Raw genomic sequence first — 27,323 nt, 5'->3', positions numbered from 1 at the left:
GTTGAAGTTATGTTCGGAAATCAGAAAACTTACTGGAGTGGCCGGATGAGCGCAGTCGAGGCCAATGTCTTCGGTTGTCTCCGACCATGACTTCTGGGCCTTGAAAAGCAGCTTCCAGATCTCTTCGTGCGTCGTGCCAAAGAATCACTGCAGGGTCCGAGGGCCAGCCGGATTGAACTCCCACATATGGAGAGGCCGGCGCTGGCAGGGGAGAATCCGGCAAAAAAGCATCACCTGGATCACATCAGCAAGACTGGTGTTCTTCTCCATCATATTCTTGATGTGCTTCTGCAGCATCATCACCTCGTCAGACGACGGCCAATCCAGGCCCTTGTTAATCCACGATGCAAGCTGCATTGGAGGTCCGAATTTAAACTCAGGAGTGGCGGCCCATGTGGTGTCGTGAGGTTCCGTGATGTAGAACCACTCCTGTTGCCATCCCTTCACGGTCTCCCCAAAGGCACCCTTGGGCCAGGTGACGTTGGCGAGCTTGCTCACCATGGCGCCGCCGCAGTCCGCATGTTGACCGTCGACCACTTTCGGCTTCACGCGTTGAAGACCTTAAGCCATAGCCCAAAGTGGGGGGATGCGGAGGAGCGCCTCGCACACGACGATGAACGCCGAAATGTGGAGAAAGAAATTTGGGGCTAGATCATGGAAATCTAGCCCATAATAGAACATGAGGCCGCGGATGAAAGGGTGGAGGGGAAACCCTAGTCCGCGGAGAAAGTGGGGGATAAACACCACCCTCTCATTGGGTTCCGGAGTAGGGATGATCTACTTTTTGGCAGGGAGACGATGCATGATGTTTGCGGCCAAGTATCCCGCTTCCCGGAGTTCCTTGGCGTTCCTCTCCGTGATGGAGGAAGCCATCCACTTCCCCTGCGAGCTGGATTCGGACTTGGCTGGAGTGCTTGGTGGGGACGGAAAAGATCAAAACTTGGGCGCTGGATCTCGAGGATGGAAGGGCTGAGGAAGAAGCAGGCGTGGGGTGAAAAGATGGGTCCTTATTCTCATATAAAGGCAGTGGATATCAAGCGCCCCCTCACAAGCCTTAAAACTCGCCTATTCCGAAGGGGTCGTGCGAATGGCACGGTTGGATTACCCAAACCCGTATTGATGAGAATCCTGCAATAAGGGGACACGATCTCTGCTTTGACAAGACGTGTCAATGGAGGCTGCGCCTTGAAACGCAAAGTGGGAGGCCAAAAAACGGTTCAAAATAATAATAAGGCCAGAAGTAACGTCTCGCCGAAAAAGCTGTCAGTGGACAGGACTTATTTTGTTTAAGTATTTTGCCCCTGTAGTTGGGGGTTGTAACTATTATACAGAGCTAGATTCAGTTCGCTTGTTCGGAAGACTACTTTGTGAAGGAAATATTCCCTAGAGGCAATAATAAAGTTATCATTTATTTCCTTATTTCATGATAAATGTTTATTATTCATGCTAGAATTGTATTAACCAGAAACTTAGTACATGTGTGAATACATAGACAAAACAAAGTGTCCCTAGTATGCCTCTACTTCACTATCTCGTTTATTAAAGATGGTTATGTTTCCTAACCATAGACATGTATTGTCATTTGATGAACGGGATCACATCATTACCAGAATGATGCGATGGACAAGACCCATTCATTAGCTTAGCATTATGATCGTTACAGTTTCATTGCTACTGCTTTCTTCATGACTTATACATGTTCCTCAGACTATGAGATTATGCAACTGCCGAATACCGGAGGAACACCTAGTGTGCTATCAAATGTCACAATGTAACTGGGTGATTATAAAGATGCTCTACAGGTGTCTCCGATGGTGTTTGTTGAGTTGGCATAGATTGAGATTAGGATTGGTCACTCCGTGTATCGGAGAGGTATCTCTGGGCCCTCTCGGTAATGCACATCACTATAAGCCTTGCAGGCATTGTGACTAATGAGTTAGTTGCAGGATGATGCATTACGGAACGAGTAAAGAGACTTGCCGGTAACGAGATTGAACTAGGTATTGAGATACCGACGATCGAATCTCGGGCAAGTAACATACCGATGACAAAGGGAACAACGTATGTTGTTATGCGGTTTGACCGATAAAGATCTTCGTAGAATATGTAGGATCCAATATGAACATCTAGGTTCCGCTATTGGTTATTGACCGGAGATGTGTCTCGGTCATGTCTACATAGTTCTCGAACCCGTAGGGTCCGCACGCTTAACGTTCGGTGATGATCGGTATTATGAGTTTATGTGATTTGATGTACCGAAGATAGTTCGGAGTCTCGGATGTGATCACGGACATAAAGAGGAGTCTCGAAATAGTCGAGACATAAAGATTGATATATTGGATGACTATATTCGGACACCGGATGAGTTCCGGGGGTCACCGGATAATTATGGGAGTGTCGGGGGGTTATCGGAACCCCCGGGGGAACTATTGGGCCTACATGGGCGATAGGGAAGAGGGGAGGCGGCCCACAAGAGGCAGCCGCGCCCCTCCCTATAGGGAGTCGGAATTGGACTAGGGAGGGGGGTCGCCACCCCTTTCTTTCTCATTTCCCTCTCCTTCCTTTCCCCTTCCTCCTCCTAGTTGGACTAGGAAAGGGGGAGTCCTACTCCTACTAGGAGGAGGACACCTCCCCCTCCTTGGCGCGCCCCAAGGGCCGGCCAGTCTCCCCCTTGCTCCTTTATATACAGGGGCACCCTAGAACACACAAGTTGATCATTGATCTCTTAGCCGTGTGCGGTGCCCCCCTCCACCATAATCCACCTCGGTCATATCGTCGTAGTACTTAGGCGAAGCCCTGCACCGGTAGCTTCATCATCACCGTCATCGCGCCATCGTGCGGATGAAGCTCTCCCTTGACACTCTGCTGGATCGTGAGTTCGTGGGACATCACCGAGCCGAACGTGTGCAGATCGCGGAGGTGCCGTACTTTCGATACTAGGATCGATTGATCGTGAAGACGTACGACTACATCAACCGCGTTGTCATAATGCTTCCGCTTTCGGTCTACGAGGGTACGTGGACAACACTCTCCCCTCTCGTTGCTATGCATCACCATGATCTTGCATGTGCGTAGGAATTGTTTTGAAATTACTACGTTCCCCAATATTGGTATCAGTGCCAGGTTTATGCGTAGATGTTATATGCACGAGTAGAACACAAGTGAGTTGTGCGCGATAATAGTCATATTGCTTACCAGCATGTCATACTTTGATTCGGCGGTGTTGTTGGATGAAGCAGCCCGGACCGACATTACGCGTACGCTTACGCGAGACTGGTTCTACCGATGTGCTTCGCACACAGGTGGCTAGCTGGTGTCAGTTTCTCCAACTTTAGTTGAATCGAGTGTGGCTACTCCCGGTCCTTGTTCAAGGTTAAAATAGCACATACTTGACGAAAAATCGTTGTGGTTTTGATGCGTAGGTAAGAACGGTTCTTGATCAGCCCGTAGCAGCCACGTAAAACTTGCAACAACAAAGTAGAGGACGTCTAACTTGTTTTTGCAGGGCATGTTGTGATGTGATATGGTTAAGACATGATGCTAAATTTTATTGTATGAGATGATGATGTTTTGTAACGGAGTTATCGGCAACTGGCAGGAGCCATATGGTTGTCGCTTTATTGTATGTAATGCAATCGCCATATAATTGCTTTACTTTATCACTAAGTGGTAGCGATAGTCCTAGAAGCAATAGTTGGCGAGACGACAACGATGCTACGATGGAGATGAAGGTGCCGCGCCGGTGACGATGGTGATCATGACGGTGCTTTGGAGATGGAGATCAAAGGCACAAGATGATGATGGCCATATCATATCACTTATATTGATTGCATGTGATGTTTATCCTTTATGCATCTTATTTTGCTTAGTTTGATGGTGGCATTATAATATGATCTCTAACTAAATTTCAAGGTACAAGTGTTCTCCCTAAGTATGCACCATTGGGAAAGTTCGTCGTGCCGAGACACCACATGATGATCGGGTGTGATAAGCTCTACGTTCACATACAACGGGTGCAAGCAGTTTTGCACACGCAGAATACTCGGGTTAAACTTGACGAGCCTAGCATATGCAGATATGGCCTCGGAACACTGAGACCGAAAGGTCGAGCATGAATCATATATTAGATATGATCAACATAGTGATGTTCACTATTGTAAACTACTCCATCTCACGTGATGATCGGACATGGTTTAGTTGATATGGACCACGTGATCACTTAGATGATTAGAGGGATGTCTATCTAAGTGGGAGTTCTTAAGTAATATGATTAATTGAACTTTAATTTATCATGAACTTAGTCCTCGTAGTATTAGCATATCTATGTTGTAGATCAATAGCTCGCGATGTAGCTCCCCATTTATTTTTTATATGTTCCTAGAGAAATATAAGTTGAAAGATGATAGTATCAATGATGCGGACTTGGTCCGTGATCTGAGGATTTTCCTCATTGTTGCACAGAAAAATTATGTCCTTGATGCACCGCTAGATGACAGAACTACTGCAGGAGCAGATGCAGACGTTATGAACGTTTTGACAAGCTTGGTATGATGACTACTTGATAGTTTAGTGCACCATGCTTTATGGCTTAGAACCGGGACTTCAAAAATGTTTTGAACGCCACGGAGCATATAAGATGTTCCAAGAGTTGAAATTAGTATTTCATACTCATGCCCGTGTCAAGAGGTATGAAACCTCTGACAGTACTTTGCCTACAAGATGGAGGAGAATAGCTCAACCAGTGAGCATGTGCTCAGATTATCTGAGTACTACAATCGCTTGAATCAAGTGGGAGTTAATCTTCCAGATAAAATAGTGATTGACAGAGTATTCTAGTCACTGTCACCAAGTTACTAGAACTTCGTGATGAACTATAATATGCAAGGGACAACAAAAACGATTCCCGAGCTCTTCGTGATGCTGAAATCGACGAAGGTAGAAATCAAGAAAAGCATCAAATGTTGATGGTTGACAAGACCACTAGTTTCAAGTAAAAGGGCAAGGGAAAGAAAGGGAACTTCAAGAAGAATGGCAAGCAAGTTGCCACTCCCATGAAGAAGCCCAAAACTAGACCCAAGCCTGAACCTGAGTGCTTCTACTGCAAAGGAAATGGTCACTGGAAGCAGAACTGCCCCAAATACTTGGCGATAAGAAGGATGGCAAAGTGAACAAAAGTATATATGATATACATGTTATTGATGTGTGCTTTACTAGTGTTCATAGTAGCCCCTGGGTATTTGATACTGGTTCAGTTGCTATGATTAGTAACTCGAAACAGGAGTTACAAAATAAACAGAGACTAGTTAAGGGCGAGGTGATGATGTGTGTTGGAAGTGATTCCAAGGTTGATAAGATCACCATCGCACACTCCCTTTACCTTCGGGATTAGTGTTGAACCTAAAATAAATGTTATTAGGTGTTTGCATTGAGCATAATATGATTGGATCATGCTTATTGCAATACAGTTATTCATTTAAGTCAAAGAATAATTGTTATTCCGTTTACATGAATAAAACCTTCTGTGGTCATACACCCAAGGTGAATGGTTTATTGAATCTCGATCGTAGTAATACACATATTCATAATAGTGATGCCAAAAGATGCAAAGTTGATAATGATAGTGCAATATATTTGTGGCACTGCCGTTTAGGTCATATTGGTGTAAAGCGCATGAAGAAACTCCATGCTGATGGGCTTTTGGAATCACTTTATTATGAATCAATTGATGCTTGCGAACCATGCCTCATAGGCAAGGTGACTAAAACTCCGTTCTCCGGAACAATGGAGCGAGCAACTAACTTATTGGAAATAATACATACTGATGTATGCGATCCGATGAGTGTTGAGGCTCGCGGCGGGTATCGTTATTTTTCTGACCTTCACAGATGATTTGAGAAGATATGGGTATATCTACTTGATGAAACATAAGTCTGAAACATTTGAAAAGTTCAAAGAATTTCAGAGTGAAGTTGAAAATCATCGTAACAAGGAAATAAAGTTTCTACGATTTGATCGCGGAGACGAATATTTGAGTTACGAGTTTGGTCTTCATTTGAAACAAATGTGGAATAGTTTCGCAACTCACGCCACCTGGAACACCACAACGTAATGGTGTGTCCGAACGTCATAACCGTACTTTATTAGATATGGTGCAATCTATGATGTCTCTTACCGAATTACCACTTTCGTTTTGGGATTATGCATTAGAGACAGCTGCATTCACATTAAATAGGGCATCGTCTAAAAATCCATTGAGACGACACCGTATGAACTGTGGTTTATCAAGAAACCTAAGCTGTCGTTTCTTAAAGTTTGGGGTTGCGATGCTTATGTCAAAAAAATTCAACCTGATAAGCTCGAACCCAAATTGGCGAAGTGCGTCTTCATAGGATACCCAAAAAGAAAATGTTGGGTACACCTTCTATCACAGATCCGATGGCAAGATCTTTGTTGCTAAGAGTGGATCCTTTATAGAGAAGGAGTTTCTGTCGAAAGAAGTGAGTGGGAGGAAAGTAGAACTTGATGAGGTAATTGTACCTTCTCCCAAGTTGGAAAGTAGTTCATCACAGAAATTAGTTCCAATGATGCCTACACCAATTAGTGAGGAACTTAATGATGATGATCATGGAACTTCAGATCAAGTTACTACCGAACCTCGTAGGTTAAATAGAATATATTCTGCACCAAAGTGGTACGGTAATCCTATTCTGGGAGTCATGTTACTAGACCATGACGAACCTGCGAACTATGAGGAAGCGATGATGAGCCCAGATTTCGCGAAATGGTTTGAGGCCATGAAAACTGAGATGGGATCCATGTATGAGAACAAAGTATGGACTTTGATTGACTTGCCCGATGATCGGTGAGCCATTGAGAATAAATGGATCTTCAAGAGGAAGACGAACGCTGATAGTAGTGTTACTATCTACAAAGCTCAAATTGTCGCCAAAGGTTTTCGATAAGTTCAAGGAGTTGACTACGATGAGACTTTCTCACCTGTAGCGATCCTTAAATCTGTCCGAATCATGTTAGCAATTGCCACATTTTATGATTATGAAATTTGGCAAATGGACGTCAAAACTGCATTCCTGAATGGATTTCTAGAAGAAGAGTTGGATATGATGCAACCAGAAGGTTTTGTCGATCCTAAAGGTGCTAACAAAATGTGCAAGCTCCAGCGATCCATCCATGGACTGGTGCAAAGCATCTCAGAGTTGGAATATACGCTTTGATGAGTTGATCAAAGCATATAGATTTATACAGACTTGCGATGAAGCCTGTATTTACAAGAAAGTGGGTGGGAGCACTACAACCTTTCTGATAAGTATATGTGAATGACATATTGTTGATCGGAAATGATGTAGAATTTTCTGGAAAGCATAAAAGGAGTGTTTGAAAGGAGTTTTTCAAAGAAAGACCTTGATGAAGCTGCTTACATATTGAGCATCAAGATCAATAGAGATAGATCAAGACACTTGATAAGTTTTTTCAATGAGTACATACCTTGACAAAATTTTGAAGTAGTTCAAAATGGAACATTCAAAGATGGAGTTCTTGCCTGTATTGCAAGGTGTGAAATTGAGTAAGCTCAAAGCCCGACCACAGCAGAAGATAGAAAGAGAATGAAAGTCATTCCCTATGCCTCAGCCATAGGTTCTATAAAGTATGCCATGCTGTGTACCAGATCTATTGTATACCCTACACTGAGTTTGGCAAGGGAGTACAATAGTGATCTAGGAGTAGATCACTGGACAGCGGTCAAAATTATCCTTAGTGGAATAAGGATATGTTTCTCGATTATGGAGGTGACAAAAGGTTCGTCTTAAAGGGTTACGTCGATGCAACTTTCGACACTGATCCAGATGACTCTAAGTCTCAATCTAGATACATATTGAAAGTGGGAGCAATTAGCTAGAGTAGCTTCGTGCAGAGCATTGTTGACATAGAAATTTGCAAAATACATACGGATCTGAATATGGCAGACCCGTTGACTAAACTTCTCTCACAAGCAAAACATGATCACACCTTAGTACTCTTTGGGTGTTAATCACATGGCGATGTGAACTAAGATTACTAACTCTAGTAAACCCTTTGAATGTTGGTCACATGGCGATGTGAACTATGGGTGTTAATCACATGGTGATGTGAACTATTGCTGTTAAATCACATGGCGATGTGAACTAGATTATTGACTCTAGTGCAAGTGGGAGACTGAAGGAAATATGCCCTAGAGGCAATAATAAAGTTATTATTTATTTCCTTATTTCATGATAAATGTTTATTATTCATGCTAGAATTGTATTAACCGGAAACTTAGTACATGTGTGAATACATAGACAAAACAAAGTGTCCCTAGTATGCCTCTACTTGACTAGCTCATTTATTAAAGATGGTTATGTTTCCTAACCATAGACATGTATTGTCATTTGATGAACGGGATCACATCATTAGGAGAATGATGTGATGGACAAGACCCATTTATTATCTTAGCATTATGATCGTTACAGTTTCATTGCTACTGCTTTCTTCATGACTTATTCATGTTCCTCGGACTATGAGATTATGCAACTCCCGAATACCGGAGGAACACCTTGTGTGCTATCAAACGTCACAACGTAACTGGGTGATTATAAATATGCTCTACAGGTGTCTCCGATGGTGTTTGTTGAGTTGGCATAGATCGAGATTAGGATTTGTCACTCCGTGTATCGGAGAGGTATCTCTGGGCCCTCTCGGTAATCACATCACTATAAGCCTTGCAAGCATTGTGACTAATGAGTTAGTTGCGGGATGATGCATTACGGAACGAGTAAAGAGACTTGCCGGTAACGAGATTGAAATAGGTATTGAGATACCGACGATCGAATCTCGGGCAAGTAACATACCGATGACAAAGGGAGTCTGAATTGGACTAGGGAGGGGGCGCGCCCCCCGTTTCCTTCTCCTTTCCCTCTCCTTCCTTTCCCCTTCCTCCTCCTAGTTGGACTAGGAAAGGGGGAGTTCTACTCCTACTAGGAGGAGGACTCCTCCCCCTCCTTGGCGCGCCCCAAGGGCCGGCCGGCCTCCCCCCTTGCTCCTTTATATACGGGGGCGGGGGGGCACCCTAGAACACACAAGTTGATCATTGATCTCTTAGCCGTGTGCGGTGCCCCCCTCCACCATAATCCACCTCGGTCATATCGTCGTAGTGCTTAGGCGAAGCCCTGCGCCGGTAGCTTCATCATCACCGTCATCACGCCATTGTGCTGACGAAGCTCTTCCTCGACACTCTGCTAGATCGTGAGTTCATGGGATGTCACCGAGCCGAACGTGTGCAGATCGCGGAGGTGTCGTACTTTCGGTACTAGGATCGGTCGATTGTGAAGACATACGACTACATCAACCGCGTTGTCATAACGCTTCCGCTTTCGGTCTACGAGGGTACATGGACAACACTCTCCCCTCTCGTTGCTATGCATCACCATGATCTTGCATGTGCGTAGGATTTTTTTTTTGAAATTACTACGTTCCCCAACACTTTGGAGTATTCGGAGGAGGAACCCGCCTTGCAATGTCGAAGACAATCTGCGTGCCGGACACATCGTCATTGAAGCCTGGTTCAGGGGCTACTGAGGGAGTTCTGGATTAGGGGGTCCCCGGGCGTCCGGGCTATGTGACATGGGCCGGACTGGTGGGCTGTGAAGATACAAGATAGATGGCCTTCCCCCGTGTCCGGATGGGACTCTCCTTTGTGTGGATGGCAAGCTTGGCATCCGGATGTGTAGTTTTCTTTCTTTGTAAACCGACTCTGTATAACCCTAGGCCTCTCTGGTGTCTATATAAACCGGAGGGTTTAGTCCGTAGAGACGATCATAATCATATAGGCTAGACATCTAGGGTTTAGCCATTACGATCTCGAGGTCGATCAACTCTTGTAACCCCTATACTCATCAAAGTCAATCAAGCAGGAAGTAGGGTATTACCACCATTAAGAGGGCCCGAACCTGGGTAAACATCGTGTCCCCTTGTCTCCTGTTACCATCGATCTTCAGACGCACAGTTCGGGACCTCCTACCCGAGATCGGCTGATTTTGACACCGACAATGACCAAGTTTAGCGACGCGTTGGCCGCCTGGAAACTAAGGGTGAAAGCAAGGATCGTCAACAAAAAGGAATCCTACTCCGAGATTGTGAAGGATAATACGACAATTACGGAAGCGCAGTTTGAAATATTCAAGGCGGCTTGCATTGCCGAAGATGCCAAAGAAAAGTCAAAGTACATGAAGGAGCTTCAAGAGAGGAACATGGGGTGCCACCACCTCGGAACCGTGGTTACGCGGGGAAGAGGTCCATATGGGCTAAGGAGGACGGGGAACGCGAAAGTCGGGCATCCCAGACCCCTTGGCGGAGTACACCGTCCCGCAGGAGCGTGAGGTCCTCAGGGCCCGGTACCGTTGGGACCCAGTGAAGAAGGTTTTCGAGACGGACGCGGTCACGAGGATTTCATGAGACTGCTGGTAATTTTAGCTTCTGATCAATTCGGCTGCATGTTTAGTCATATTTGTAAACGATCCTTGTTCCTTTTGCACAGAGAGTGGCACAGGATTGCGCCCGAAAGCAACTCGCCGTCTGAGGCATTGGCGAGGCCCAAGTGGGACACCCCATTCAACCGGGCCTTGAACATATTGAAACGACTCCCGGTGGACACTCGGCCGTCGTATGGCCGCGTGCAAGGCGTCGGAGACGGCGCCACGTGGAAGAAGTACTACCGTGAGACCATGGAGGAGAGAAAGGAAAGACGGAGGTTGAATGAAGAAAAAAAAACATCGACAAGATGGTTGCGATTGCGGTTGATAAGAAATCAGCTGAGACAATCGTAGCAGTGGTAGCTGCTGCAAAACAGGAGTTTGCAGCTTCGTATGGTGTCTTGGTTCCGAATGTCGTCAGTTGGAGCAGGCAAAATCCAAATTTGGATGCAGCGGACTTTCCCCTTTCCAACTTCTTGGGGAGCAGCTCGACTAGCGTTGCACCAGCACCTGCTCCCGCACCTGCTCCTGCACCAGCTCCCGCACCTGCTCATAGCAGCCCGTCCCCCGTCTCGGGCGTGCTCGGCGGTGCTTCGTCTTTGGCTGAGATCGACGGCCTCATGGTACCTGTCACACCGGCCCTCTTCAATAAATGTATACTCTCCCGTTTCCGTTGCCTTTCAGATGTCTCACGTCGTAGACATGTCTTTGCAGGCCGATGTAACCCCGTGCACCATATTGTACACCATCAGCGACCAGAAGGTGGACGTGGGGAATGCGACGATAATGAAGCCGAAGGAACAATTGTTCCACAGCCAGCCGATCCCTCCTGACGTCTTTAAGGTTTCTGTGGCCAGTGTCAAACAGGGCCACGAGGATTTGGCTCCTCCGGTACTAGGGGGAGATGACGACGAGACCCCGCGGCGGCTTGGCGATTGCAAGGGGTGGGTCTTGTTGTGGCCAAAGAGTCCGCTTCGTCTGGAGGCGGCCGGGAGCACACCCACGACCACGCAGCCTCAGCAAGGTATGAACATCAACACCCCACCTACCCAATTAGCGTCGCCTCTCGTGCCGGGTGATAGCGGACGGGGTGAGGAAGAGGCTCCATTAGTCGCTGATGACGTCGCCGCCGTCGAAGAAGCAATGCATGATATCGATGCCATAGATGAGGACGAGGATGACGATGGCACTCTGCAGTACCTCAATACCGGCGCCTATGGCAACGGAGGATTGATGAATCAGGGTTTGAGCGTCATGAGTCGGTGCCTGAATTGCCGCCTCTGGAGGCTGAACGTATTATAGACGACCTTCCAGCACCAAAGAAGCATAGGAAGAGAGCGAGGAAAGGCAACAAAGGTGCTCCTATGACCCAGCCGCCTCCGCAACCCCGGGTTCAAGACCGTATACCTATCATGGGTGCGGCGAATACCATATCCCCGGTGAACCAATCCTACCTAATAAGGCAGCGGTAGATGCCATATACGGCGATCTAAGGAGACTTCATGACGATGTGCTGCGGAGAGAGAAAAGCCTAATCGCCTCGGAAAATCCAGGATACCCACTCTACATGGTTAACGTGTCGCGGCAAAGGTCATACGTCAACACATTCCCCGGGGAGAAGTTCTTCCTTCGATTCGATTACATCTTCGACATGTTTCACTTGAAGAAGATGGATTTTACGTTTCTCCGCTTTTTTGCCTTGTACATGAACTACATCATCGGGATTGAGCAGATACCTTATATCTGTGTCGCTGACCCGTACTTCATGCACGAGGGCCTCTTGGCAATCTGCGCAAAGCACTGTGAATACGCGAGGGACTACATCATCAAATTCATGGTCGCCAATAAGGACAAGGAGACGATTCTCGTGCCTTATCATCCCATGTAAATCATCCGCGCGGATATCCTTCCTTTGATTTCAATCATTCATTTGCACGGTGGAGGCTAATTTGAGGTGTACTTATTTTGCACAGCCACGGGCGCGCCGTCCTCATCATCCTTTACCCCCGATTCTCCCACGCTCTTTACTTGGACTCATCGAAGAACATGAACAAAAAGGATCACACCCACATCAAGTCTGTTCTCGACAGTGCTATCTTTTTCTAGGGTGTACGGGGTGGAGAGATCAAGACCATAAAGACAAGGAACGGCAGGCCCGCCTTCGGCCATAAGACCGACTTCTGCTGCATCCAGCAACCGAGTGATACTCTCAGTGATGGATTCTATGTCCTAAACTACATGCTGGAGTACAGACGGGATCAACAGAACCTTCGCATCTCACCTACATCCGGTGATGCCCATATTCTGCAATGGGCAAAGAACGTAGGAGATATCCCAGATCATCGACTTGGAGCTGAGTTCTATCACATCCAGCGTGAACTTGCCCAAATCATCATGAAGGAGGTCCTCGAAAAAACAGGGATGTTCTACGAGGAAGGGCAAATGTCGCGGGAAGACGTCCGAACACGCGTAGCCGCTCAGCGTCTCGACCTGAAGCCTTTCACTAAGCTCGGGGACTATCTCCCTGACTTGGATGGATGGCACGACATGTTGGAGTGATTGTCGATATATGGCAATGTGTCCGTTTAGTCCATACTTTCTGTATGACGAAACTTTGAGTTATGCACGATGAAACTTTATTTGTGATGTAATTAAACCATCCTCCTCGACTAGCAAAGATCACTCTAGTTAGGGCATTTTGGGTACGATGAACTTTGTTATTTATGCTTATGATATGTTGCTTCTATTTTTGCCAAGTCTGTCTCTTTCTGTTGCTCAACTATATATGTTGCATATCATCGACTCATGTGACGATGCAGGTGCATAGATCATCGATGGCGAAGAAGTGCTACGCCAGCAGTATACGACGAGTGGCCGGAGTGTCAGGCCCAGGTGTACCGGTTTCCGGTTTCCGAGCGGCAGCCAGTAGTTAGTTTAGGTTCACGGTAGTGCGAGAGAGGGATACGAACTCATGTACTGCATAGTTCCGGTCTCACTCATAGTGATAGCTCTTCTCGCGTATATCATTGTTTAGATGGATGACGATGTAGTTGCAAGTAGTCGAGACTTGTATCGCTATTTTCGAGATGATGACGAGAGATCACTTTGTGTTGGATGATGATTATGATGATGACATGATTTGATGCTATGATTACATTTGTATGTGTATGATATGCTAAAGATTATTGTATAAAGCCTGTTCAAATACAAAACAAATATGCAGGAAAAAAACAAAAACTAATAAAACTAACAGTAGCGAGGGGAATAAAGTTAGCAGCAGCGCGCTCTTACCAGTAGCGCGCCCTAGTTAAAAGCACTGCAGCTATTAGCAGTAGCGCGTTGCACTAAAGCTCGCTGCTGCTAGCCATGTATATCAGTAGCGTGGGTCAACATGCGCCACTGATACATGTTAGTTGTAGCGCCGTATCAGTAGCACGGGACCCCGCGCTACTGATACACCTAATACCCGCGCTACTGCTAGGCCTTTCCCTAGTAGTGTATACTCAACCAAATCATTTTGCACCTGAATGTGAGTTTTTACAATCACGCATTTGATGATGAAATTCAGTCTGTGCAAACATTGTCGCTCATCCATGCTCAGGCACAACATTGTCGCCCTGAAACTGAAACCCTTGGTCATAGATACGTTCCGGGCGCTCATCCTCTACGATCATATTGTGCATGATCATGCAAGCAGTCATCACCTACGACAACTTCTTGGTGCTCCAAGTTCTAGCAGGATACCGAATGATGCCCCATCGAGACTGAATAGCACCAAAGGTACACTCCACATCCTTCCTAGCACTCTCTTGCTCTTAGGCAAATTTCTTCCTCTTCTCTCCTACGGGGTTGGGGATTGTCTTCACAAGAGTAGTCCACTGAGGATAGATACCGTCAGCTAGGTAGTATCCTTTGTTTTAGTGGTGGCCATGATCTCAACACTGGCCTCTGGGCAGTTGCCTTCTGCAAGCCTTGCAAGTACCGAAGAGCATTGAGGCACGTTCATATCGTTCTGAGATCCGGCCATGCCAAAGAAAGGGTACCAAATCCAGAGATCTTGTGAAGCCATGGCCTCGAGTATGACAGTGCAAGCTTTGACATGGCCCCTATACTGCCCCCGCCAAGCAGAAGGGCGGTTCTCCACTCCCAGTGCACAATTTATGCTACCAAGCATCCCTGGAAAGCCGCGACTGGCATTCATCACCAACAACTGGGCTATATCTGCAGCATTTGGCTCTCTCAAGTACCCCGGGCCAAATGCTACTATCACAGCCTTGTAGAACCTCTACATCGACTCTAGGCACTTGGACTCACTCATTCGGACATACTCATCAATGAGATCACCGGGAAATCCGTATGCAAGCATCCGAATAGCTGCAGTGCATTTCTGATAAGAGGAGAAGTCAATCTTTCCAAGGGTATCCTCCTTGCACTCGAAATACTTATCGTACCCCACCACCTCTCCCGGATATGGTTGAACACATGTCTAGCCATACAAAATCGGCAACGGGATAGGTGGTGTTTGAAGAGCGGGTTGGGGGACTCGACATAGTCCTGCCAGAGTAGGAAATGGCAGTTCTCTCGGTTGCGATTCAATGCCTGAGTGTGCCCCGGGATCGAGCCCCTGAACATCGGTCGCTGCGTACTAAGGTGGTCATGGACGATCAACACAGCAGCCACATGCTCCTCATCGTCTGATGAAGAAGCATCCGAGTCGCAAATGAAATTGTGGAAGAATAACTCGTCGGCGGAGCCCATTTGTACCTTGCGGGCAAACCGTCGAACAACTTGCGGGCGTCGTGGAAGAAGCTGGCTGGTGAAGATCGTTGCGCCTCCCTTGGACCAGGTAGCAGGCATGTCGGCGTCTGGTGAGCGTGTCGGCGAGCGAGGTCGCCGCACTTGGGTGCTGCAAGTAGAGGTGGGGGTGAGGGTGTGGTGGCGGCGATGTCGGGGTGCTGTGGCTGCGGTGGTGGCGGTGACGGTGACGTGTGGCGTGCTACGGCGGGCAGTAGTGGGTGCGGACGGGTGCGGATAGCTGGTCTGGGGCACCGGAACCGGGCGGCGCGGCGAGGGGTTGGGCGGCCGGGTCTGCTGGTTGTCGATGGGAGGAAGATAAAATGGCCAATGTGCCACCGATTGGCAGGCCAGGGGAGGACAAGGGCGGACATCGTGTCCGCGCCGGCGCAAATGCGGCCCAAATTTGGGCCGAAAATGGGTCAAAAGCGGACAAAAAACAGACATTTGTCCGTTTTACCTCCGTGCATTGGGCCGCGTTTTGTGTCCGTTTAGCTCCAAACGAATGCGGGTGGACAATTCAAGGTGTGCGTTGGAATTGGCCTGACTGCTAAGTAAGAGGGAGGTGGAGGTGGTTCCTTTGTGGCTCTCCTGGCCCAAGTGCCAATTAAAGCGCGGCACATCGCACTCCACCTCGCCCCGGTACACAAGTACCAGTACCCGTACTAGTCATTAAAAAAAAGAAGTACCAGCACTAGTACTCCTCCTACAGTCCTACACTCCTACCACGATGCTACGCAGTCGGTAGCCTCCGCGTCCCCCGAAACGAAACCCAGCACAGCGTGGCGTTGGCGTTGGCGTCCGCTGGAAAAGAGAGAGAAATGGCAGCTTGCTAGGTGCACTGGGCGAGCGAGGACTGAAAGGCGATGGCGAGCGTGACCAGACGCTGCGGCGGATCGCCCGGGGCTGGGCGAGGAGCGAGCAAGTACGCCTGCGCCTGTACGTCCGCTTCGCCCGGCCACATGGCACAGGGAGGGAGCCGACTGTTTTCTCGTGCCGTGGCATTTCTTTTCCTTATTTTCTCCCTGGGACGGCGCGCGAGGTGGATGCCCATCGAAAGCGGCGTGGCCGGGGACCCCGTCGTCGCCCGCCCGCCGTGGCGGACTCGTTGCCCCGGCGTACTGTAGTGCAGACACACCAACCACAAGATACGGCAGGAACGAAGGAAGGAGCCGAAAGTTACAGAGCCTAGTAATTTTTCTTCGGTTTTACGCATCTGTTTTTTTTTTCTTAACAACAACAGATTTTATTCCATTAACAACATTTTATAGAGAGCAGTGTGAAAGGTCTATCACTTGACATGGCGAGGGCATCTCTCGCAATACAAGGTCGTGCGTCTGAAGAGAGGCCTATACGCATCTGTTGTTGACTAACCGGGGCTGCAAAGTGCAAGCTGCATGCAGCCAGGGCTGCCCAGACGAGCGCACGACTCAAAGACGTCGATGCCGTGCGTGCATGGGCGCGGCAGGGCAGGGCAGCAGGGCTCTGCTTTTGGTAAAACGATTGGCGATCGGAAACGAGCTTGCATACTGGCAGTGCAGGCATGACATGGCGTGCCGTGGGCATGCGACCCGGCGAGCGGCGGACGCGTCACGTCCGGTGGCGAGATGGGACGGCCACGCCTCCAAGTCGCTCCCCCACGTCGCGTCGGAGCGCCACACCCCCAGGCAGCGAGGGAATGATTGCGCCGTGGAAAGCGGATGACAAGGCGTTGCGTGTGTGAAGCAGATTTTCAGTAGAGGCCCGGCGTACGGTGTGGACCGTGCCACCACGAGAGCACCGAGTCACAATTCAGTTCAGCACCAAGGCCTGAAAACTTCTGCCTGACAACAGGCACACACGCACGCACGCACCAGGTAACAACAGGCTTCAGCTCACGGACACACAAATGTTCCAGAGTCACTTCTCCAAGATACTCGATCCATCCATGTCTCCAGGCGCCAAACGATAGCAGATGCTGCTAATTAAGCGACGAAACCGTACGAGGCACTACAAGTAAACCGCACGCGACGCGTCCACTCACCCAAAGACTACGAGCGATCCATGTCCCCATCGTCCACACATCAGGGAAGAGGTTGGGCGTTGCTGTTGCTGCCGTTGTCGTCGCTGTATATGCTCTCTGCCACCTCCCAGATCTGCAGCACGTTGTCCTCCGCCACGCTGGCCACCACCCACTTCTCGCTGGGGTTCCACGACAGCTCCGAGATCTTGGCCGTGTGCCCGCCGTGGACGAAAAGCAGCTCCGGTGGCCCGTCGCCCGCGTCCTCGTCCGCCTGCTCCTCGCCGATCCTGAAGGTGACACACACACAGCATATGACAAAATTCATCCACAAATCGAACGGAAGATGGCATCATATCTGTCAAGTCACAAAGCTCTCAAAGGCAGTCCACAGAAGAACCAGGTGTTCATCTTTTGTCCAGATGGTGACCGTAGATGCATGTGTTAGCAATTTATTTACAGAGCCTAAAAAATGCAAGTTACTTATAAGGTCATACTAGAAGCCATCGCTTATAAGGTCATACTAGAAGCCATCGCTTTTTGCCAATCTTGGAAGGATTCATGAGTAAGTATGAGTGTGCCAGCAACAAATATCAGATGCCAGCTGCAAATGTAACACAGGATATGGGAGCAGATTTGACTTAAGCTTACCTGCTAACGTCCCATATCATCACCCTTTTGTCTGCAGCATGGGAGGCTAATACAGTCTCCAAGTTTGGATTCCACTCAACCTGGAAAACCTCGCCCCTGCACGTGCAAATCGCGCAAACACAACAACATCAGATACGTAGCAGCAAAACTGAAGAATAGCAGGTAGACTGATCAATAACAAACAGAGAATTGTCTCGATAAAACAAAAGAGAACTGACTGTCGCAAATAGGTAAGAAGACAAAAAATATATATACATACTCATGGTTGTCGAAAGCATGCAAGCTTCTAGATAGCTTTCGCAAGTCAAATAGCTTAATAGTTCCATCGCCAGATGCTGTAGCCAAGATCCATTCATTAAACGGATTGAAGGACAGAGAGTTCACCTGACAAAGTGATGATATACATCATGATGAGAAAACATGAGAGTACTGAAATAAGGAACATATATTTTCACAGAAAGAAACTGTAGGTGCCAGCATAAGCATTGATATTCTCTATTCACAATGCAGAGCCACATATTACCAAGATTTTGTCATTTTCTAACTCAAAGTCACAAACATAAAACAATCACACAAGCAAACTTCAGTACAGTAGCTACAGTCACACAAGTAAACTGATGATGTACCAACTAAAAAAACCATCTGCTGGTGAAATTTTGAAAGAAGCCAGACACAAGGAATAAGTACATCATTGCAACTTTAGAAAACATGCTTCACATACCACTCCGGTACATAAAGCAAAGGTCTTGCTTACTAAAAAAATTAGTATAGTGCAGCTATGTTCCCCTCGACACAGAAAAACATTTAGCCCAGTAGCTCTTGATCAAAGCATGCTAACTTCCTTTTAATGAGCACCTATAGGTTGTTCCTGTTTGTTCATATGCAAGTCCCACGTCATGAGCTTGCAGTCGTCACTAACAGACCCAAATAGGTTTGCATCTTTTTCAGTAAGGATGCTTCCACAAAGAAAAGGTCTTCCCACTATAGTAAAAGTTGAGCTTAGAACAAACTGTAGTACTCCAGCTATACTCCACTCAGACACAGAAAAACATTTAGCTCAGCAAAAAAGTGAGCATAGAACAAACTGTAGTACTGCAGCTATGTCCCCCTCAACATAGAAAAACATTTAGCTCAGCAACTATCAATTAAAGCAGGCTTACTTCCTTTTGGTGCGCAACCATAGATTGTTCTGGTTTGTTCGTACGTAGGTCCCACATCATGAACTTGCAGTCATCGCCAACAGATCCAAATAGGTTTTCATCCTTAAGGTGCCAAGCAACATCTTCAACGACATCCTCATGAGCCTGCAAAAACATAAAATTTAACTAGATGTTTAACATTGCCAGCCATGCTTACATACTCATGATTGTGAAGATTGTCATATCCAAAAATAAACACCCACACACTCTTATGTCGCATCTGTAAAACAGAGCCACGCAATAACGATTTTGGATTTTAGACAAGTAAGATACGCACAGAAGTAATGAGATAGCTTAACAAATCATGATTGTGAAGATCATCATATCCAAAAAATCTGGATCCAAGCTACACGAGTCACGTTTCCACTTGGGGCCATGTTCACAGATGTATGTTTTTACAGGACAAAAGAATGGTTGTCAAAAATAATACAACTAATAAGGATGGGGGACTATGATGCTCTGGCTGGAGAATGGCTAATGGAAGTCATACTTCTATGCTGCAGTTCAGTTACTTTGGTCTGTTTCTCACTGTTCAGCTGATGCAGGTCTTTGTAATGAGCAAGGACTTTGTAATAATGGTTTCTGAACCTGTCGTTTAGTTTAAGCTGCTGTAGCAGTTTTTGAGTAAGCTCGGTCCTGAACTGTAAGGCTTGTTACCTGGGGCCAAGAAACTCATTTTATTTGAAGAAAGCAGGACTATAGCAATATTAACATTCTAGGCAAATGATGCAATACTCACCAGCTATTTGCTTAAAAAGGGAAAAAGTCTCCAGCCTCTGCATTAATTTTTTAAAGGCATGTACTCAACTCAGTAAGTCTTTCCAAATAATAGAAATTTATGTTTTTACCATCCAGCTAAAACAGTATTTTTTCCCTAGTATGACACGACTGCAAACAGAAAACAAATTTATTTGAGTCCAATCTTCAAATTAAAAAACCATACAGAAGTGATGAATTGTAGTGGCAACCAAGGTGATGGTATTCTATGTTAATTGCTTAATAAGAACTATGAGACTTTTGTTGAGATCATGCGTTCTCATGTTATCGCAATGGTTGGTTAATCTGATGTCAGGAGAGACCACTTCTTTGGTTCCAAATGAATTGTGACTTGATGAGTAATAACAGGAAGAGCACATCTCTTGCCCGACACAAATTGCTATTTTTAAAATAAAATCAGAGAAACGGTGTTTCAATATGCCTGAAAAGTGAAGAAAAATGGCATACAAAACGTTTCCGGCGCAAGATTAATGTGCCAATCCAGGTTTTTTTTTTGCGAATCCTGGTTAACCACCATATATGGAAGAATTGAGATATCAGGGGAAGTTTCAATATATCAGGTTTGCAGACAGTAGACAAAACGGTGAATGAAGTGGCGACTTCGACTAAAGTTGCTCATCCATTCGGGGAGATTCAGTTGCATTTCATCATATTATCCTTTCACATATAGTGGTCTGGGTAATTGAAAACGAAGGATGGCATAATTCGTGGTTGATTTCTTGGCATTGTTATAACTTATGAGTTATGAGTTGAGTGCTTCGGCCTTCGGGTATCCTCAGGTCTTATGAAGGCAGTAGCGTTAATTATTTTTTGAGTAATTTGTAATGATGGTTCCTGAACCTGTCATTTTAGTGTTAGCTGCTGTAGTAGTTTTTGAGTAAGCTAGGTCCTGAACTATGAGGCATGTGATTGGAGGGTGACCGGGGGCCAAGAAGCTCATTTTATTTGAAGAAAAAAGAACTATGACTGTAGCTACACTAGCATGCTAGACAAATGATGCAATGCCCTCTGCTCACCAGCTACTTGCTAAAAAAAGAGGAAAAGGTCTCCAGCCTCTGCACCATTATTTATGAAAGCAGGTACTCAACTCAACAAGTCTTGCCAAATAATATAAAATATGTTTTTCACCATCCAGCTGAAACATTATCTTTCCTACTCACGGCAAACAGCGAACAAGTTTATTTCAAGTCCAATCTTCAAAAGTAGAGCACCATAGGGAACTGATGAATTGTGGTGGCAACCAAGGTGATGGTATTTTGTTTTAATTGCTTATGAATAACCATGAGGCTTTTGTTGTCATCATGTGTTCTCATGTTATCACAATGGTTGGTTAACCTGATGTTAAAAGACAGCACTTCTTTGAGTCCAAATGAATTATGAATTGATGAATAACAACAGGAGGAGCACATCTCTTGCCTGACACAAAATTGCTATTTAGAAAATCAAAACAGAGAAATGTTGTTGCCAATACGCCTGAAAAGTGAAGAAAAATGACATGCAAAACGTTTCTGGTGCAAGAATGATGTGTCTAGCCTGGTTAGCCACCGGATATGGAAGAATTGTGTATCAGGGGAAGTTCCAATATATCAGGCTTGTAGGCACTGAATGTGCACATCCTTTTCAGGGACTTTCGGTTGGATTTCATTATATTATCTTTTCACATTCGGCGACCTCGACTGAATGTGCTCTATGTAATGGAAAACGAAGGACAGCATAATTTGTGGTTGGTTTCTTGGCATTGTTATGACTTTGAGTCGAGTGCTTCGGGTATCCGCACTTCTTATGAAGGCAGAAGTGTTAATTAACTACTATTCAAAGGTTGAGAACCTAACATGCATAATACATCATCATACATGAAAAACAAGATAAAGGTGGGGAACAGGAAACGGCACAGGAGCATCTGTTGGGACATTACCTCAAACACCTGTTGCGCGTCCAGAACCGGGGCTCCATTCCCGGCCTTGAGATCCCACAGGCAAATCTTCTTATCATACGAGCCGCTCAGGAGGAACCCCTCCTTCATGGCGCTCCACGCCAGCCCATACCCCTCCGCGCCATGGCCCCTGAGCACGGCATCCGCGCCGCCCTTGTCGCCGTCCTCCCCGAGGTGGTACACGTGCACCTCATCGACGCAGGTCTTGGTGGCCACGGTGTACGGCCGCTGCGGCATGCACCGGGCGCGGTTGACCTCGCCCTGATGCGACGCCGAGCGGCCGATGGACACGGACGGGGCCGGGACGGCGCGGCCCTCGGCGGCGGCCGCCGCGGCCAGGCGCGGCGGGAGCGGGAGCACGGCGTCGACGAGCATGAGGTGGTTGGGGGAGTCGTCGGAGGCGTGGGTGCCGAGGACGAGGCGGTGGGAGCGGGCGGAGGCCGACGACCCCGAGGGGAGCCACTGGACGGTGAGCGAGGGCCACTCGAGCGGGTGGGACACGACGAGGTCATAGAGCACCGGCGCGTTCTTCTTCCAGTTGAGGTACTCCTCCATCTCCATGGCGGCGGCGGCCGTGAAGGCCTGGAAGGAGGAGCCGCCGTCCATTGCTGATTTGCTCTGCGCGGGAAAGTGGAGAGTGGAGGCGGCCAACTGCTGGTCTCCCGCCAAAATGATCGGTGGGAGGAAGCCGAGGGTTTCAAGGCGAGGTTTTATTGCGGACTTGATGGGCCTGTTGGGCTGACAAGCCTAACTATATGCAAGTCATCAAGCCCAGATCTCTCTAAAAGAAAGTCGTCAAGCCCATATTCACGCCAGGCCCAGGATCCCACTAAGAGAACCTCATGTGTCTAATAGCCCGGCTAGTCCACAACCACGAGCCTCTGCTCCTCGCGTTGGATTCCCCAATCCGCCGCCGACGCCGCCATGATGCAGTCCCACATGCCGTCGCCGGCGAGGCTGGGGGTGACCGCCTCGTCGCCGTCGCTCCCGCCCAACCAGTCTCCCGCGAACCCCACCTCCTCGCCGCCGCAGCAGGCCAACCCGCCGCCCGCGAGCGCGGCCACGTCCGCGGCCGGAGCCGCGGTCCCAACCCTAACCACCTCGCCGGCGCTGCTCCCGCTCCTGCCGCCGCTCCCGCGCGCGCAGTCGCTGCTCCACCTCATCTCCTCCCTCGCCTCCAACCTCTTCGAGCTCTCGCCCAACCGCGCAGCCTGGATCTCGTCCTACCGGGGCTCGCTCCCCAACTTCCTCGCGTCGTCGTCGGCGTCCGCGGCGCCTACGCCGCTGCCGGCCCCGGTCTCCACCACCAAGGAGGCCATGTCGATGCTCACCTCCCTCCAGACGCAGCTCTTCGAGACCGTCGCCGAGCTGCAGGAAACCCTCGACCTGCAGGACGCGCGCGCCAAGCTCGCTCGCGAGGCGCGCGCCAAGGACGCTTCGCTGCTCGCCTTCGCGAAGAAGCTCCGTGAGGCCCACCACGTGCTCGACCGCCTCGTCGACGACTACGCCGACTACCGCCGCGATCCCAAGCGCCCGCGCGGCGCCGCCGCTGTCGACGAGCCCGAGCCGGTGTCGCACGGCGACTTCGGCGCGTCCCTCCACTCCAAGCTCAAGCTGGACGACATCCTGACCTATGCGCATCGCATAAGCTACACGACCTTTGCACCGCCGGAGCATGGTGCTGGGCTCCCTCTGAGGGGTGCATTGCCGCCTGCGCCACAGGATAACGAGCTGCGGATGTCACAGCTGTATCAGTTTGCTGATTTGGATGTTGGAGTGCCCAAGAAACCCCTGGAAACGAAGGAGGGGGTCACAGCAGAGATGGAGTCCATGCCGCTATTCGAGCTACCGGAGGAAGAGCCTCCGCGGCCATTTATGCTACCAATCACAGTGCCACCAGGTTGGCAGAAAGGTTTGCCTGCTCTGCTTCCTGATATTCCAGTGCCGCCACCTGGATGGAAGCCTGGGGACCCGATCGAGCTGGGTGGCATCATTCCTGCTGTCAAGCCTGAGGAACAACGACCCAGTGTGCCGATTCCTGTTGGGGTGCAGCCAATGGTGCCAAGGGCCCAAGAGCCAATACAGGTCGCAGCTGTGAACCTTGACATTATCAGTTCTAGCAGCGATGAGTACAGTAGCGACGTCGGGAGCTCAGATGAAGACGATGAGGACTAATGCTTTTGTAAGCTCGACCATTTCATAATTTGTGTGTTTCCATATCCAGTGTAGCTCATTTAAGTGTAAGCTTTGGCTAGTATTGTGTCATGTGCTTGTCTGTTTAAACTGCTGCAACACAAAATCTATTCAAATAATAGATTTGACTTAAATTTGTGCTAGTTTAGTACAGCATTCACTAGATCACTTTCTGTGATAAATACAGCCAGTCTAAATGTTCAATTTTCTTGACCTTTGTTCAAAAACAAAAACTTCATTTGCTATGAGGTTTGACTTAAACTTGTGCCACTCTAGTACACCAGTCACTGGACCACTTGCTGTGATAAATACAGCCAATCTTGACCGTGTTCAGTTTCCTTGACCTTTGTAGTTCAAGACGTTCAGTTTCCTTGACCTTTGTAGTTCAAGATGTTCAGTTTCCTTGACCTTTGCGACCACTATTAACCCAAAACCTGGCTTCTATTATGGATGATAAATGTCATGAATTTAATGTTTTAGTTCATCATTGTAGGTTTCAGTTGTATTTGCCTGCTAGTGTAGTCCTAGGCTAAGTTTTTTTTTGAGTAAATCACTCCATGTTTATGGATATCTTCTCAAATCTTCCTGCCTACCTGTGCACTTTGGACTTTGGAGTGATTGCCTTCGTTAATGGCGTGTTATCCCATATGCCTAATATCATCCTTTACATGATTCCTCTCTTCATCTCTGATTTCTGTAATATAGCGACTTCACATGGTTGATTATGCCGTTGTGCCCCCTAGTAGGGTGGGCATTTGGTTAAACTGAAAGTTAGGTTCAGCTTATTTGAGATTTGGTTTTATATAATCGGGGACTGAGATAGAAGGAAAAGTGGAAATATCGAAATACTAGGTGCAATCAAATGTAGCCATGTAAAGCGCCACTGGATAATAAATTGGGGTGGTGGTAAAGATTGCCTTCTGTTATAAACGTCAAACAATTCTAAAAGTATATGCAAGATAATTTTCCTTTCAGCTGGCAAATGGGTTAAATTCATGTACCCATCAGCACTCGGTATCTCTGTGTTCTTGACATACAAAAACTATACGTGTGTGAAATCTAGAAGTAAAATAGTGATCTAAACGCTCTTATATTTCTTCACAGAGGGAGTAGCAGTCATTTTTTCTTTCCAGTAAAAAAAATCTTGAAATAAAATGGCTTATATTGTGTTACGATTATTTGTAGAGATGTAGGGGCAGTTGGCCACCTGCACAATATGCTCGCTATCTCTGTAGCAATACAAAATTAAACTGAACAACTTCTAATTAAACTGACTTACATTGCACTCGGTTACAAGTTTTGTGTGCACATCAGAAGTCTTGCAGCAGCTATATACTCCCTCCGTCCCGAATTACTTGTCTTAGATTTGTCTAGATACAGATGTATCTAGACACGTTTGTAATTTGGGACGGAGGTAATAGAATGGAAGATGGTAAGAATATTTGCATATTAATTAACAAATATGATCATATGTAAACTTGATATGTTTTGTTTGTGCCAATATGCTGCTACACACCATAGATCTACATCATATCCATGAAGCGGACTGCTTGAGCCTGGAGGCCTATGGTGCCTCAACTGAATAGTACTCCCTCCGTCCCACAATGTAAGACGTTTTTGCAAGCTAGTTTAGCTTAAAAAACATCTTATATTATGGGACAGAGGGAGTACCTTCAAGATCATAATCTAAGGACCTCAACTGAATAGCGCCTCCGCTGAATAGTACCTCCAATCCTTCAGTTACTTGACACTTGCATACTGGAAAGATGCATGAGGAACTTGTCTTTTATCTTCATCAACTCTTTCAAAGCATCTCTAATTTGCATGCGGTCTATTGGAGTTTCCTTTGAGCATGAAACTCCAATGTCCAGAATTGAAGTGATGCAAGCAATTGATATTATCTCTTTTCCTGCCAGGGTTTGAGGTGTTTGCTTCTCTTCCATCTTTGTCCTCTGATAACAACTGGTGGTTCTGTCTGGAACTCGAAGTGCCATTTGGACATGCTTGTGAAGGCCTAGAGCTTCTCCAAACTCCCCGCCTGTTGGTCTTTTGCCAGTAAACATCTCCAGCAACAGTACCCCATAGCTGTACACATCACCTAGGATTTGAACTTTGTTGCCCAAACCGTACTCTGCAAACATCATAATAAAAGAATTAGAAGCACTGAACATGTTTACGCATTTATGCTGAAGACAACTGTTAGAACGTATTTATGTATACCTGGAGCAGCATAGCCTATTGTTCCTCTCATTGTAGCCCAGCCACTTGATTTCTCTAAACAGCCGCTTGGGTCTTTAGGCAGGGCTCTTGCAAGCCCAAAATCACCAGCATGAGCAACAATGTCACTATCAAGGAGAGTGTTGCTTGGCTTGAGATCACAGTGAATAATTGGCAATGGCATGTGTTGGTGAAAATAATCAAGTGCAGATGCCACATCGATGGCGATGCTGAGCCTTCCGATGAGATTTAGCGCCTTGTCTTGATCATTTTCCTCAGCAGGCTCATGTATCCATTGGTCCAAATTTCCATTCGGTAGAAATTCAAACACAAGAGCTTTGAAATCCTGGCTCTGGAAATCCATACTTGAACAGACTGTCAAGATCTTCACAAGGTTTTGATGCCGAGCACATCTCAGGGTCTTGCATTCTGCAAGAAAACTTTGAGATGCACAACGTTGTTGCAGATTGAACACTTTGACAGCAACAATGACCTGCTGGTCGTGGATCGCCAGTCTTCCCCTGTACACCGAGCCGAAGCTTCCTACTCCGATGAGGTTCTCAGAAGCAAAACCATTTGTTGCATTGGCTAATTCAGCATATGGTGTGGCTTGCTCCTCCTGCTGTACCAGCAAGCAAACAATGCTACAAAGGACGATAAGCAATAGGACTCCACTGCTTATGGAGATTATCATGATAAGCTTCAAATGCAGTTTCTTGGAGGCGTTTGTGGAACACGGAGGCAACTTCATTCCAGGGATGCCCCCGCACAGTCTTCATTTCCCTGAATTGCGGTTGAGTTTGCATCAAGAAATATCCCCTCTTCTTCTCAAAAAATAAAAAGAAAAAGAAATATCCCCTCTTTCGGGAGTTGTTATGTGAAAAATCAAGTATTTCAAGGCCTTTGAGCTGCCCCACGGATGCTGGTATTCCACCTTGAAGGAAGTTTCCTTGCATCTGTAAGAATTGCAGGCTTTGGGAATCACCAATAGATGCATGAATTTCACCAGAAATTTGATTGTCAGATAAATCGATGTCTGTAATATGCTTCAAGCT

General features: G+C 47.2%; 3 protein-coding genes across 3 annotated transcripts; 1 reads left to right on the top strand and 2 right to left on the bottom strand.

Moving 5' to 3' along the window:
• Positions 1-17,156: 17,156 nt before the first annotated feature.
• On the bottom strand, positions 17,157-22,549 carry LOC109736338 (histone-binding protein MSI1). The gene is made up of 5 exons (XM_020295560.4): positions 21,841-22,549; positions 19,110-19,253; positions 18,209-18,333; positions 17,950-18,045; positions 17,157-17,588 (listed from the first exon to the last, which is right to left on the bottom strand). The coding sequence occupies exons 1-5, from the start codon at positions 22,462-22,464 to the stop codon at positions 17,363-17,365; spliced, it is 1,215 nt and encodes a 404-aa protein (XP_020151149.1). The 5' UTR covers positions 22,465-22,549; the 3' UTR covers positions 17,157-17,362.
• A 129-nt stretch (positions 22,550-22,678) lies between these two features.
• Positions 22,679-26,214, top strand: LOC109736336 (mediator of RNA polymerase II transcription subunit 4). The gene is made up of 2 exons (XM_073498076.1): positions 22,679-24,040; positions 25,968-26,214. The coding sequence occupies exon 1, from the start codon at positions 22,783-22,785 to the stop codon at positions 24,031-24,033; it is 1,251 nt and encodes a 416-aa protein (XP_073354177.1). The 5' UTR covers positions 22,679-22,782; the 3' UTR covers positions 24,034-24,040; positions 25,968-26,214.
• LOC141022116 (probable LRR receptor-like serine/threonine-protein kinase At3g47570) lies at positions 25,662-27,088 on the bottom strand. The gene is made up of 2 exons (XM_073498077.1): positions 26,272-27,088; positions 25,662-26,182 (listed from the first exon to the last, which is right to left on the bottom strand). The coding sequence occupies exons 1-2, from the start codon at positions 27,017-27,019 to the stop codon at positions 25,788-25,790; spliced, it is 1,143 nt and encodes a 380-aa protein (XP_073354178.1). The 5' UTR covers positions 27,020-27,088; the 3' UTR covers positions 25,662-25,787.
• Positions 27,089-27,323: the final 235 nt, after the last annotated feature.

This window comes from Aegilops tauschii, chromosome 5, assembly GCF_002575655.3.
Source record: "Aegilops tauschii subsp. strangulata cultivar AL8/78 chromosome 5, Aet v6.0, whole genome shotgun sequence".
Lineage (NCBI taxonomy): Eukaryota > Viridiplantae > Streptophyta > Magnoliopsida > Poales > Poaceae > Aegilops > Aegilops tauschii.
The sequence above is the reverse complement of the archived record's forward strand: the minus strand, read 5'-3'. Positions and strand labels throughout refer to the sequence as shown.

Excerpts from the sequence above, each read along its gene's own strand:
- LOC109736338 (XM_020295560.4), bottom strand. The coding sequence starts at position 22,464 with ATGGACGGCGGCTCCTCCTTCCAGGCCTTCACGGCCGCCGCCGCCATG. Across the intron at positions 19,254-21,840 it reads ACGCGCAACAGGTGTTTGAG|GCTCATGAGGATGTCGTTGA; the intron begins GTAATGTCCCAA and ends ATGTTTTTGCAG. Across the intron at positions 17,589-17,949 it reads ATGATATGGGACGTTAGCAG|GATCGGCGAGGAGCAGGCGG; the intron begins GTAAGCTTAAGT and ends TGTCACCTTCAG.
- LOC109736336 (XM_073498076.1), top strand. The coding sequence starts at position 22,783 with ATGATGCAGTCCCACATGCCGTCGCCGGCGAGGCTGGGGGTGACCGCC.
- LOC141022116 (XM_073498077.1), bottom strand. The coding sequence starts at position 27,019 with ATGAAGTTGCCTCCGTGTTCCACAAACGCCTCCAAGAAACTGCATTTG. Across the intron at positions 26,183-26,271 it reads AATAGGCTATGCTGCTCCAG|AGTACGGTTTGGGCAACAAA; the intron begins GTATACATAAAT and ends TGATGTTTGCAG.